Source organism: Capricornis sumatraensis, chromosome 2 (genome assembly GCF_032405125.1).
Source record: "Capricornis sumatraensis isolate serow.1 chromosome 2, serow.2, whole genome shotgun sequence".
NCBI lineage: Eukaryota > Metazoa > Chordata > Mammalia > Artiodactyla > Bovidae > Capricornis > Capricornis sumatraensis.
This window is the reverse complement of record NC_091070.1, coordinates 93,855,901-93,869,655: the sequence shown is the minus strand read 5'-3', so window position 1 is coordinate 93,869,655 and position 13,755 is coordinate 93,855,901. Positions and strand designations below refer to the sequence as shown.

Below are 13,755 nucleotides of genomic sequence, written 5' to 3'. Positions count from 1 at the left end.
AACAACAAGGAGAGAATTTACCCTCTAGCATGAAATTAAAAAATTAGACAAAATATATGAAACAATGGTATTCAAGACACTGGCTATCAGGCAACAAAGGACAGTGATCCCTAAGGGTTGGGGAACAAATGATGTGAGCCCTGTGACTGGTCCAGTCTATCGTGGTGAGGGTTTCCAAGCTGCGGAGTAAGGAGGAACTCAGGAGAAGCCTGGTACTCTCTGAGGTGAGAAAATGGAGCTGAAAATCCAGATAGACAAAGATCACTAGAGTTCAGAAGGCTGAGTACTTGGGAGAAGAGAGCTGTACTGTACAGAGACAGAACTCTGGAGAGGGGCAGAAGATCCCACTGAGAGTCTTGTGTAGAGTATTGATAGCACATATAAGCTGAGAAACTACAGAGGTCATAGAAAGAACCATCTGAAAGGATTCCAGGGAAAAGGACCCAAAGTCTGTGTGGAGCAGGGAAAGTGTCTGTCCCTACAACACAGACCTGGGACAATACATAGGGAACTGGCTAGAGAATGCTGAGCAGCTTTGCCTTAGTAGTGGGGAGAGATGGAAATACATTATTCTAGGTTTTTACACAATTAAAAAAAGTGGTATATTACTCGAAGGTAGACTGTAATAACTTAAATGTGTATACTACAAACCCTGAAGTAGCCACTGTCATAACAAATTTAACAAAAAGTCAACAAAGGAGATAAAAAAATAGAACTATAAAAAATATTCAATCCAAAAGAAGGTAGAGAAAGGGAAAAAAGAACAGAGAATAGGAAAAGAATATGTAAGAAGGGATGAGCTCATGTTCTTCTACTCGGCCATCTTGGAGGCAAGTGAACAGAAAGAATATAAACCCACGTAACACATTTAATAGTACAAAAAAACAAACCATGTCAGGCAACCTAGTCATACTGGGAATGAACTTAGCACTATTTAGTAATACTGTTATGAGTAATTCATTTTTGCCTATATAGCAGATTAACAGAAAAACTGAAGAACAGATACTCCACCAGTAATATTCAGCAGTAACAAATCAAAAGTGTCTTTAGAATTCATATTACAGGTTAACTAAATATCATCGCTCTCTCTCATAACTCTTAAAGGAAAAAACCACCCTAGAAATTACTTATATATGTACATGTCATTCCATGATTATTCTATTCCATTACCCAGACTTCCTCTATGGGAAAAAGGGTAGAGGAAAGGAAGGAAGACAGAGGAAGAGAAAGAGAGGAAAGAGGGAGAGGAAGAAGAGGAAGAGGGAGGAGAAAAAAGACTGACTGGTTCCCGATGTGGAGGATTTAACACACACATATGCTTGTCTCTTATGACTTGTCATAGGGTACAATTTATTAGACATAATCATGTGAAATGCTCCATATTATCAAGATGATATTACATTTTTTAATAAGATAGAGAGTTCAAAAATCATTTTAAAATCTTCAATGATATCTGGTATGGGTGATCAGATTAATTAAGGTGCTATTAAAGTACACAAGTTACGTGGACACTGAAATCTGTGACATTAGCGATGTGTAGCACAAGTGACTATAATTACCTTCATCACTTAAAGACATTACCCTTTAAGATCAAGAGGCTTTAAATCCATTCATTCTCCAAGTAAAAATAGTGGTAATAGCCTAATTAACCTTTATCCCTTTGAAATTCATCCTTGGAGACAGCATCAGCACAGGCATCAAAGAACTTCTGTAGAGTATCAACTTGTCTACACAGTATATCTCTAAAGGTTTCCATTTCAGCCAGTTTCTCACGTAAACTGTGGCCCTTCTGCAACAGAGAAAATGGGATGGAATCCAAGTTAACAACATTAAAATTTACTTAGTCCCATGGGATTTCATCATCTTTTAATTTAAGGTCTATATCTTACTACTGAGGGCTTGGGGTAGGAAGAGTTGTCAAGTTCAATGTAGTATTTCCAGGGAAAGACTGGAAACTGATTAATTGTTTGACAGTGATAAGCCTGAAGGAAATGATAGAAATTAGCCTGACAACTTGCTAATATTTAATATTTTCAAATTAACATTGTGATGAAAAATTATGATTTTTTTTCAAAAAACTATTAAATAAGTTCTGCTCACAACATTTAGTACTAAACTCAATTTATGCTGCCTTAACTTAAAGCATTCGTAATTACAAACCTTGAACGAGGAGGTGGATGTCGCAGAATAGCCGCTTGCTCCGGACACCAATGACACCATTGAGCCATGTCGACGCAAGCTGGATTCAGATCCATATCCAGATTCAGTCTAAAAAGGAAAGTAAACTACGTGTAAAAATTAAATAAAAAATACTTAATCATCACAAGAAAAAACTTTTTAACCATGTCAGGTGATGAATATTAAGTAAACTTATTGTAGTAAGCATTTCACAATATATACAAATATCAAATCTTTATGCTGTAAACTTTAAACTAATATAATGTTACATGATCAATTATAAAACTGGAAAAAAATACTTGAGAAAACAAAAGTTTCCATATAAACTAATAAGATTATTGTAAAAAATAAGGTTACTGGAACAATAATTAGAAATGAGAGTTCACTCAAGAAATATAGGCAACCCACTGGCATAAGCAATGTGTTTCAATTGCTAACTGCCATTAATTTAGAAATGTACTGAATACCAGCTACATGCTGGGCTAGTGGGCTAACCGTTTATAATAGGAAAGCTAGCTATAGTAGGTAAGTTCATAGAGATAGAAAGTGGAGTCGTGGTTATCAGGAGCTAGGAAGATGGGAGAATGAGGTGTTAGCATCTACTAGGTACAGAGCTGGATAAGATGAAGCTGGATAAGGTAAGACGTGATGATGGTTGAATAACAATGTAGATAAGTTTAATGTCACAGAATTGTACAGTTAAAAAGCTAAAATGATAGACGGTCATTCATATTTTACCATGGTAAAAAATTTTGGTAGAACAAGGACCAAAAGAAAAAAAGGAAACTTTGAGTACTGTTTCTTTATAGACAAATTACTTATCCTGACATAGCTCAAATATCTCTGTCTCAATGAAGCCTTTCCTATTATTTCAGGTAGTCTGACTCTGTATTCTCAACCATTCTTAACCTATTATGATTATGGCATCCAGTACTCAATTTTAATAGTTATATGTCATTACTACTCCTGGACCACTGGACTTCGACCTTCTGTAAGACAGTTGATATTTTTTCCATTTTTGGAGTGACCTTAACAGTTCAAGACACAAAGAAAATCCCCAATTTTCCCAACCTGTTTTGTCATCACACGATAGAAGGCTTTTTTAGACTCAGCACTGTGATCTAATTTTGAAGAACTACTACTCTTTAGGGGTCCCCAACCCATGGGGCCACAGACTGGTACCAGTATCACGGCCTGTTAGAACTAGGCTGCAGATCAGGAGGTGAGTGGCGGGTAAGTGGGGGAAACCTCATCTGTATTTACAGCTGCACCCCACTGCTACAGTTGAATCATCCTGAAAGCATCCCCGATCCCATCTGTGGAAAAACTACCTTCAATCAAACAGGCCCCTGCCGGGGTCCAGCCCTGGTGGATCCAGGGAATTCGAAGCCGGGACGGCGTTGGCGTGAGAAAAACTTATTTATTTATTAATATAAGATTAGATTAGGAAGAAATAGTGTAGTAGGAAAATTAAGTGGAGAGAAGAGGCTGATTAACTTGGGTTACGTGGAAAACCAATAAAGTTCCAGACAAGGAGCTTGCACCGTCTACATTAGGCTGCCGGCACCCATTTGAATATCGGAGAGTGCCCCGCTTTGGGCTCTCTCTCTTACGGATCTTAGAAGCCGGGACAAGTAGACACAGTGAGCCTCCACATTCCAAGGGATCAGCCTGAAAAGGAGAGGGAGGGAGAAAGAGAAAGAAAGGACACGGTGGAGGCCAGGCTTGTGCAAAAACCCCCTCCAACTTTATTATTTAAAAGGTGTTTATATACCCTAATGGGAATATAATGGGTATATACATAATGGAAGATACAGAGTCACGCAGGGGCAGCAGTCCCGACCCTTTCTGTATATCTTTTTTGTCTACAAAAGGTCTCAGGTGACTTATATTATCTTCTGGCCAGGAGGCTTGCTAACACTTTTTTGGCTCTCCTCCTTAATGAATGTTGATCTCGTTTCCCCTGAAGTGTTTTTCTTTAATCTGCATCTCCTTAAAGCACTAAAGTTACATCTCTCTAGAACAAAGGTGCAGTGGGTTATAACAAAGAAGGTACTTAACTCAAAGATCTAATGTTGCTAATACCAGGTCTACTACTTGTTTTTCTATATACCAACTATATCTAAAAATAAAGGATATGAAAATTTGGCAGCAAGTATTGGCTCAACAAATGAAACTTTTAATCAGTCCTATTCTAATGATTTTGACTCCTCGGAAGCCCCTACATTCCTAGGATGTTTTAAGCTTCCTGTGCCTCCTGCGGTCAGGAGGCCTCAAACAATCACATGCGCAGCCTGTCCTGCAGGCAGGCTAGAAAGCCATCAGAGGGGTTTTTGGATTGAAACACCCTTTCAAATGCAGAAGACTAAAGCCCTGAATTGACTTTTTCCAGAGAATGTCAGAAGAGTGGAAAAGCAGGCAGATTCTTATTTTTTGGGGGGTGGATGCTCAGGAAATTCCAGGGGGAAAACCTGAGGTCTGATTAGCCTTGCCATCAGAGCTCTGCCGCATGACCTTGTCACGGGTGGAATTCCTCACGCTGGCTCCCGGCAGGCCCCTGGTGCCAAAAAGGTTGGAGACCCCTGCTTAAGAGTATCAATTTTGTATCTCATCCTCCCTAGGAAAATGCAGTACTTCCCTTGTGGCTCAAATCATAAAGAATCTGCCTGCAATGCAGGAGACCTGAGTTCGATCCCTGGGTCAGGAAGATCCCCTGGAGAAGAAAATAGCAACACACTTCAGTACTCTTTTGCCTGGAGAATTCCCTGGACAGAGGAGCCTGGCGGGCTACATACAGTCCATGGGATCGCAGAGAGTTGGACACGGCTGAGCTACTAATTTTCACTTTTCAAAAATATAGACAAAGGAATTGAACATTTGAAAAAAATAAGTTTCAAGTACCTAAAACCTGTTCAAGTATTTAAAGTCTCTGATTACTTTCTACTGTAGATTTCAGAAGTACTGTACATAATTTTAATCCTAGTCATAAACTTAAGAAGTAAAATACCACCTAATTATTTTTAGCATCATACCTAACGTATGCTTCCCAAACTCCAAGCTTCCAGCACATACTGGTTGTTAAAGATTCAAAATAAAGTTGTCATACTTTAATGATGATTGTTCATAAAACATTCTAGCTATAAAAGGTACTGCAATATATTCTTAACTGTGAATTTACTAACAAATTACACATACACTTATGTTGTTCAGCTACTCAGTCGTGTCCAACTCTTTGTGACCCCATGGACTACAGCACACCAGGCTACCCTGTCCTTTGCTATCTCCCAGAGTTTGCTTAAATTCATGTCCATTGAGTTGATGATGGCATTCAACCACTCATCCTCTGTCACCTTCTTCTCCTCCTGCACTCCATAAAGTTATGACTAGATGGAATCAAAGCTCTTCTCCAAGACTTGTATCACCCTACACCACTCCCTATTTCAAAGCAAAGCAGTATTTTAGTAACGAGGTAGAAATTACAAAGTAAGCATCTTGGTGCCAGGGAAACTATTAATGAAAGGATTAAGTACATGCATTGTATATAAGCTACCTCAAGAAAACTGACTTTTTAAAAAAGACAAAGCTATAGTTCATGGGAAAAGCAGGCCAGGGTACAGTGGGGACACTAACTACAAAGACATATTTTGGTGGGAATACATTACAGCTGTCAAAACTCAAAGTGTCCAGTTACATTGATACATTTTATAAATTGTATCTCAATAAAATAGCTAAAGAAAAAAAAGGTAAGCTTGTTTCAGTATAACAGAATCCCAATAAAAGAGAATTCTAATTACAGAAATCATAATTCATTAAAAAAAATAAGACTTTTTAAAATCAAATAACGTCCTAGAACAAAGGCACTGACCTAGGTTTCTTGTGGCTCTAGTTTCTGTTTCCCATCTGATAGGAATACTAACTTTCTGAGTGCAGTGTTTCTACCTTTTAACTGTTGTACTGTTTTGGTAAAGTTTTTCATAGATTTAAATATAGAAGACTGGAATTAAACATAAGAAAAATCTATTGGACTAAATAGATTTAATGGACTATTTATTAAATGTAATGGACTAAAAATATAAAGCACTTCAGAAGTCACTTATCTCAGATACTTGTATGTCATTCATTTCTAACCAGTAATTAATTAAAACTGTCCATTTAAATATAAAACTCATAATTTTCAATCAAAATTTTATTTAAAAACAAAATATTTAGAACCAAACAATTTGAAATTCAAATCCAAATGAATCTGCCCTCTCCATTTACATGCTTTTTATCAATGAGTCCTAAACAGAGTAAGTCAAAACTTTAAGATCTTGAAACAAAATACAAACACTACAAAGCTTTACTAAACATTTTTTGACTCTAAAAGATACTTCTTATATTCTTGTCTGTTTCTTCAGGTTCCACTATTTCAAGACAGTAATATCTCCTTACAACAAAGGCATGACAGAACAAAGACTCTACTATAGCAATAATGTGCTGTACATTTTAAGTAATGGATAGTGAATGAATGTTGAGTCTGAGCATTTAGAATAACCGTGTTTCTATTTCCAACAAAGTTTCACTTAAATAAACTGTATTATAAATTATATATATCATTCTAAGGGAAAAAATATAGCATACTCATGAATATCAATTTCATTTTATTCAGTTTAAATAATGGGGGTTCATTTGCCATTCTATGTCAGTAACTGCACTGGGACAACTTTAAAAATAATCTAAGTGCTTAACAAATATGTACATGAACATACAAATGAATCACCCCTGTTTAAAAATGAGTCATTCTGGAAACGCCTATCATTCTGGCAACAATGCTGTCACTGCACCAAAGATTCCTAGGTACTATTATAATATTGAGAGTAATTTTATGATACAGCCACAAAATGGAGCTATCTAAAATCATTTTGGGGAGTTGCAGAATAAAAATTTTAAAACGGTCTTACAAAAGGAATAGCTACAAACTGTGTAATTAAGCTTGACCGCCTTCCCTATTCACATGACATGCCTTGATTTGGTACTGGATTTCTCTCAGAAATCTATCAAAGCTATCAATATTTTCCTTTTATTTGCAATAATTAAAAATTTTATTATTTACTTATTCAGTTGGCTACGCTGAGCTTTATCTGCGGCACGGAGGATCTTTCTCTTTTTTGGCTGCCGCATGCACACTCTGCACTGCATGTGAGATCTAGCTCCCTGACCAGGGATCGACTGACGCCAGGCCCCCTGCGCTGGGAGACAATGTCACTGGATCACCAGGGAGGGCCCCTAGGGATATCAATATTTTAGAAACATTTTGTCACAGGGGCTAAAAATTAATCTAAAAGATATAAAACTGTTCTGAAAAGTTGCAATGTTGTTGACATCTATTTGGGCTTTCTAAGATGTTCACCTTGAAGGCAACAATACTCATCCTGAATTTATCATCTGTGTTTTGAAGGTGGGGTGAGGAAAATGGGAAGAAATTTCTTTATGGTCACAATGGATACACACTGTTAAATGTTCTTAAAAATTGTAACATGCTTTCAAAATTTCACTGGTACAATTTTAGGGATAATACATTAAAGGTACATAGCTCTTTTTCTCAATCCCGCTTTTCCACAGGAAAAAAAGTGGAACTTATTTACAACCTCTAATCACCAAAATAGTATTTTTTAAAACATCGATTTCCATCTAAAATTAATAATGCAGAATTCAAATGCAGTCACTATAGGAATATTTCCCCCTTTTAACATCTATGCTTTAAGATTCCTTCACACAAAAAAACCATGATGGGATATCTGTTTTGTAAGCAGTATTCATCAATGTGTTTTATATAAATATAAAATGCCATTTTGGTTCAATGAGATACTTACTGAACGTGTCCTATATAGTACAAGGTGGGGTTCTTTTAAATATTAGAGTAATGAGACCACACTTTTTTATTATAATACTCCTCCTTATTTTAGGGGGAGGAAAAAGCATAATCTTTTGGCCACCAGAGGGGGTCAGCAGCACTTTCCAAGCAGTACACTTGGAAAACTGATACAAAGGTTACTACTGGACAAAGTACGACAGTAACCTTCACACTAAATCCCTTACTTGTACCTTTACCTTCTGTATCTTGATTTTTTAAGAACACTGAAGATCACAATACATTAAATCATATAGTTCAAAGTTAAGTTTTAAAAAGGACCAGAAATGCCTAAGAACTAATTTGAAAAGAGAACTCTAGGGACTTCCCTGGCAGTCCACTGGTTAAGATATACACGGAGTGCAGGTTCGATCCCTGGTTGGGGAACTAAGATACCCCACATCCACACGACATGCCACATGGCACATTAGTTTGGCTCATTCACACAGGAGACAAACATCTATTCTCATTTTGCACAGTCTGTTCATCAGCCCATCTACACTCTGAAAACAGTGGTATAAAATACAAGAAAAAAGCTGGTTCATTTTTTCATAGCACTTGCCTTCTGAAAAGCTTATTCCTTTTCCTAATAATACTCTCCAGGAAGAAGCATACCAAAGAAACTGAGAAAGAAATGAACTTTCTCATGGTGTCAAGAATTCTCTGTTTAGTGGCATAGGTCTATCCCTGACATTATCCCTTTCCATTTTAATTATGCGAAAAGAGAAAAGAGAAGTAAGACTGAATGTTAACATAAGGACAAGGGAGCATTTTCCAGAAACTGAAACTCTAAAACTGTTAATAAAACCAAATATACCTGCCATGTTGCAAGTATCCACACATCTACTTTCAATATCATTTTAAAGCAAACCACATGAGAAGCAAGACACCATGGCCAAGAGAGCAATGTAATCAACAGGATTATGGCTTACAGCATCATAGTAAGTTGCAATGGCAGTAGTTTTGTTTGTGATTCTAGGTAAACAAATTATCAATATTTGCTGTAATAAAATTTGGTAGTTTCACACTCACATTAAAAATCTGTCCCACCTTTCACATGTGTGTGGATCCCTCTTCAGAAGCACTAGCCTCTGAAGTGCAAAGAACACAGCAACAGGGAGGACACAGGCTTGACTGTCACTGTCAAACGAGACAGCAAGGCCAGTCAGTCGTCACTTCCTGAGCTTATTTTTCTTAACTTTAAAACGATACGGCTAGTCTAGAACTACACTTCGCTATATCAAGCCAAAAACACCAAAGCTTAGGCTAAAAATGTACATATCCAGTGGAGGCCCAAATGTTCAACAAAGGGGTTGAACCAGCTGGAAAGATAAAACATAACACAATTTATTCAGAAAACTGACACTAACAATGTATCAGATAAGGAAGGGTTGAACCTACAATGATTTCCAGAAAATTGCATTATCTCATATATCAAAGAAAATTTAAAATACATTTTAAAAAATTGTATTAAAGAAGATTTCATCCATTTCCGACTGCCTAGAACCCAGCAGCAATATGGCTAAATGAACAGAATATATTTGCTTACTCTCAAGATATTTTTCTCAAATCACAGTGGAATGCTTCCTAGTCATTCTATCATAACTGAAAAACCACTATCTCAACCGATGAATGGATAAAGAAGTTGTGGTACATATATACAATGGAGTATTACTCAACCATAAAAAGGAACACATTTCAGTCAGTTCTAATGAAGTGAATGAACCTAGAGCCTATTATACAGAATGAAGTAAGTCAGAAAGAGAAAAATAATATCATATACTAATACAAATATATGAAATCTAGAAAAATGTTACTGAAGAATTTATTTGCAGGGCAGCAATTGAGAAAGAGACAGAGAGAGCAGACTTACGGACATGGGGAGAGGGTGAGATGTATGAAGAGAGTTAACATGGAAACTTACATTACCATATGTAACATAGCCAACGGGAATTTGCTGCATGTCTCAGGAAACTCAAAGAGGGGTTCTGCATCAACCTAGAGGGGTAGGATGGGGCAGGAGATGGGAGGGAGGTTCAAAAGGGAGGGGACATATGTATACCTATGGTTCATTCATGTTGAGGTTTGACAGAAAACAACACGACTATGTAAAGCAATTATCCTTCAATTAAAGAATAAATAAATAACCAATTATCAAATAAAATACCTCATTTGAAGGTCATTTATGGAACCTGGTTACTCATTTTTCATTTTCTTCTAATAAGCATGAGATAGGCCCTCATTTACAGAAGTATCTAAGTAAGTAGTGTTGTAGTGAGGTAAGGCTGGCAGGGTTAACTAAGGCCTTACTCCACATCCTATTTAAGTATTAAAAGAAGGCTAGAGGGGTAAAAGAAAATAAGACACTGCCTACCATAATCCAAAGAACTACAACAGTGCCCAAATACAATATGATACTACGGAAGTAGAGAGTAACAACAGCAGTGCCCACTCTCCTTGATTTCAGCATTCCTCTCTTGTACTTATAATAATACATATATTGTTTAATCTGGATGGGAAATTAGACTTCTCAGAAAGCTACCAAGTATATCCTCTGCACCAAAAGCTTTCTTTAATGGGAATTTTAAAACATTTATTAATTAACTGATTTTTGGTTGCACTAGGTCTTCGTTGCTGTGCACAGGCCTTTTCAAGTCACAGAGCATGGGGGCCACTCTTCATTGCAGTGCATGGGTGTTTCTTGTCGCGGAAAACAGGCTCTGGGGCATATGGGCTTCAGGAGTTGCAGCAGGAAGGGGCTCAGGAGTCATGGTGCACAGGCTTAGCTGCTTAGTGGCATGTAGAGTCTTCCTGGACCAGGGATCAAACCCGTGTCCCCTGCAACTGGCCAGGTCGATTCCAACCCACTGCGCCACCAGTGAAGTCCACCAAAAGCTTTTTAAGAACTCAATCTGTGTCACAAAAGATGATTCCAAATAAACTAACTTTGACACTGAAATTCAGTCATTATCTTTTTTTCAAATCCTTCCCCTTGTAGGGAGTCTAGAAGCCCAGCTGTTTTTTCTTCATGACATTAAAATGGAGATAAGAAATAACAGATAAATCAAATGAGGCTGTATAAAGGCAAGTTGTTTAACAATATTTCCACTCTAGCTTTAGAAAACAAGTACTAAAGGATAAAAGAGATCTTTCTTCTTTTGCCTTGAGAGGAGGGCTGATGAAAGAGTTGCACAATTTTGCATGGATATTTTATATATAAATCCCACAGAGCCAAGCTGGATAAATTATAGCACCAATACCAACAGTAAAAGCTAATACTTAGGATACTTACTTTGTGCCAGGCCTAAGTGAATTATCTCATTTAATCCTTTTAAAAGCCTAAGTCAAATGGGTACTAATATTAACCCATTTGGTAGGTGATTTTATGTGATGAGTTACACAACTGGTAAGTAAGGGAGCCAGGATTTAATTCCAGATTCAAGAGCCCATGATGTTAATCATTACTGTACTACCTCAACATCCAGAGATTTTGCTTCTACTTCTTTTAAATCTGTCCATTTCACTATTTTCCCACTGCCATTTCCCACAGCTGTTTTCCGACTGTGGTCACCTAGTATCTCATTTGGATAAATCCTCCATATTTCTAACTACTTTTAGTCTAGTTCCTCTTGAAATCTTTTCTACTGTAGCCAGGGGGGGTACTTTAAAAACAGACATCTGATACTTCACTTTCTGTTTTAAATCCTATTTGGCTCATATTTCTCCTTCGATCAAGTTCATACACTGCTTATAAGTCCCTGTTAGAGGCAGAAGTACAATTAAACTAAACTATGTCAGCCTCCCTATTCATTTATTATCTATTATTTAAAATGTGTTTAGTCAATATTGCTGTAACAAAGTCTTTTGTCCTAGCCTCTGTTTTTTGTAGGGAAATACCTGTTTTGAAATAGTGGAACTTGAAGAAGTAGACAAGGATATAAGAAATGTGCTTTACAGTGAAGAAATCTTTAACAATACTTTGTAATATTTATGTTACATTGTAAGTGCTTAGTAAGTATTAGCTACCATTGCTTCTTCACCTTTCCACAAAATCAGGATATTCCTTTATATCTCTACTCGAGAAACACTTTTACAGAGGAAAATAAATTTAAAAAGAAGCCAGCAGCAGATGTAACAAAATACCAGCACTGCTCACTAACTTTCTTAATTTATGATTTGCCCTAGAAAAGGGGGCCAACGTGTATTTGCTTTTAGAAGGAAGTTTCACAGGTATAAAGTAAAAAGGTCATAATTACATTCTTTTTATTTAACTGCACAGAGATGAGAGTGGCAAAATAATTAATGCTACTTTTTAAGACTCCTTTAAATGTCCCAATAAGGGAAAAAACAGGGTTGATATGTCTAAGTAGTATTTTCTGCTGCTGTTGCTAAGTCACTCCAGTCATGTCCAACTGTGCAACCGCATAGATGGCAGCCCAACAGGCTCCCCCGTCCCTGGGATTCTCCAGGCCAGAACACTGGACTGGGTTGCCATTTCCTTCTCCAATGCATGAAACTGAAAAGTGAAAGTGAAGTCACTCAGTCATGCCCGACTCTTAGCAACCCCATGGACTGCAGCCCACCAGGCCCCTCCATCCATGGGATTTTCCAGGCAAGAGTACTGGAGTGGATTGCCACTGCCTTCTCTGAGTAGTAGTCGCAGGACTGTTGAAATGTTAAGATGGTATTTGGCCAGGGGACCTGAACTATTAATTCTTCCCTGCAAGGATCCTGAAAGAAATGCACGCACATAAAACAATGGTCAGCAAACGAACATGCTTAATTATTCTGGGGCTTTGATCCCAAACCAAACTTTTCTCCAAAAGACATGCATTCTTTTCTCAGGGAGTAAGGGAGGAACGAAATCTATTTCAAACACAAAAAGATCCTTGTAACTTACTGCTGAGTGAAGGAAAAGCTACATAGTAGTATGGAATCATTTATGTAAAACTCTAAGGTATACATGCAAAGAAATTATCTGGAAGAAATCTTTACCAAAGATGAAGAGTGGTCATTTCTATGTGGCCAGAATTTTCAATTTCTTTTATATAGTTTTCAGTATTGGCTGTATTGTTTGAATTATTTACAGTAATCATGTATTACCTCTACAAAAATAAACACAGAAAATGAAGTTACAGAACACATGTTTCATTCATCTCACTTAGAAATGGTTAGACATTAATGAAGCTGGCAGAGACGCAGAGCTGAGAAAGGAAGATGTACACGTTTTGTAGACAGAATGAGCGCCAGTCTCGGAAATACCCTGACAGCATATAAGAAGAGTGCTAATACCCTTAGGTAGAGTGCTCCTACTTCTGAGAATCCTTTATGAGGACACAAATCACAGACAAATACTTTATGTAGGAAGGGAGTAACTACTAACTGCAAAAAATAATTGAAACAATCTAAAGGCCTAAGAATAAGCACATGAGTACCAAAATTTAAATGTAATGAAATATTAATGAAGTTGTGTTTTAAGGAGAAAATGATGTTAAGAGTTAAAAAATCAACAACAGGATATAAACTTTGTTATTTCCATAAAGTTGTAGGGGCAAAATGTACAGAGAATAAGAAGGAAATATACCAAAATGAAGAACTGTCTTGCTTGTAAGACTGATGGGAATTTTGTAACTTTTTTCTTATAATTAATAAAAGTTACTTTTAAAAACCCAGGGGAAGGGGAACCA

At 37.0% G+C, this 13,755-nt stretch overlaps 1 protein-coding gene across 2 annotated transcripts in view; it reads right to left on the bottom strand.

The window, feature by feature from the left end:
- The window catches only part of CERT1 (ceramide transporter 1), a 130,877-nt gene that overhangs the window by 62,177 nt on the left and 54,945 nt on the right, over positions 1–13,755 (bottom strand). For both annotated transcript variants that reach the window (XM_068966615.1, XM_068966616.1), the window contains exons 4-5: positions 2,161–2,268; positions 1,651–1,789 (exon numbers count right to left, since the gene is read on the bottom strand). In XM_068966615.1, coding sequence (XP_068822716.1) covers positions 1,651–1,789; positions 2,161–2,268 — 247 coding nt within the window. The remainder of the gene's footprint in view (positions 1–1,650; positions 1,790–2,160; positions 2,269–13,755) is intronic.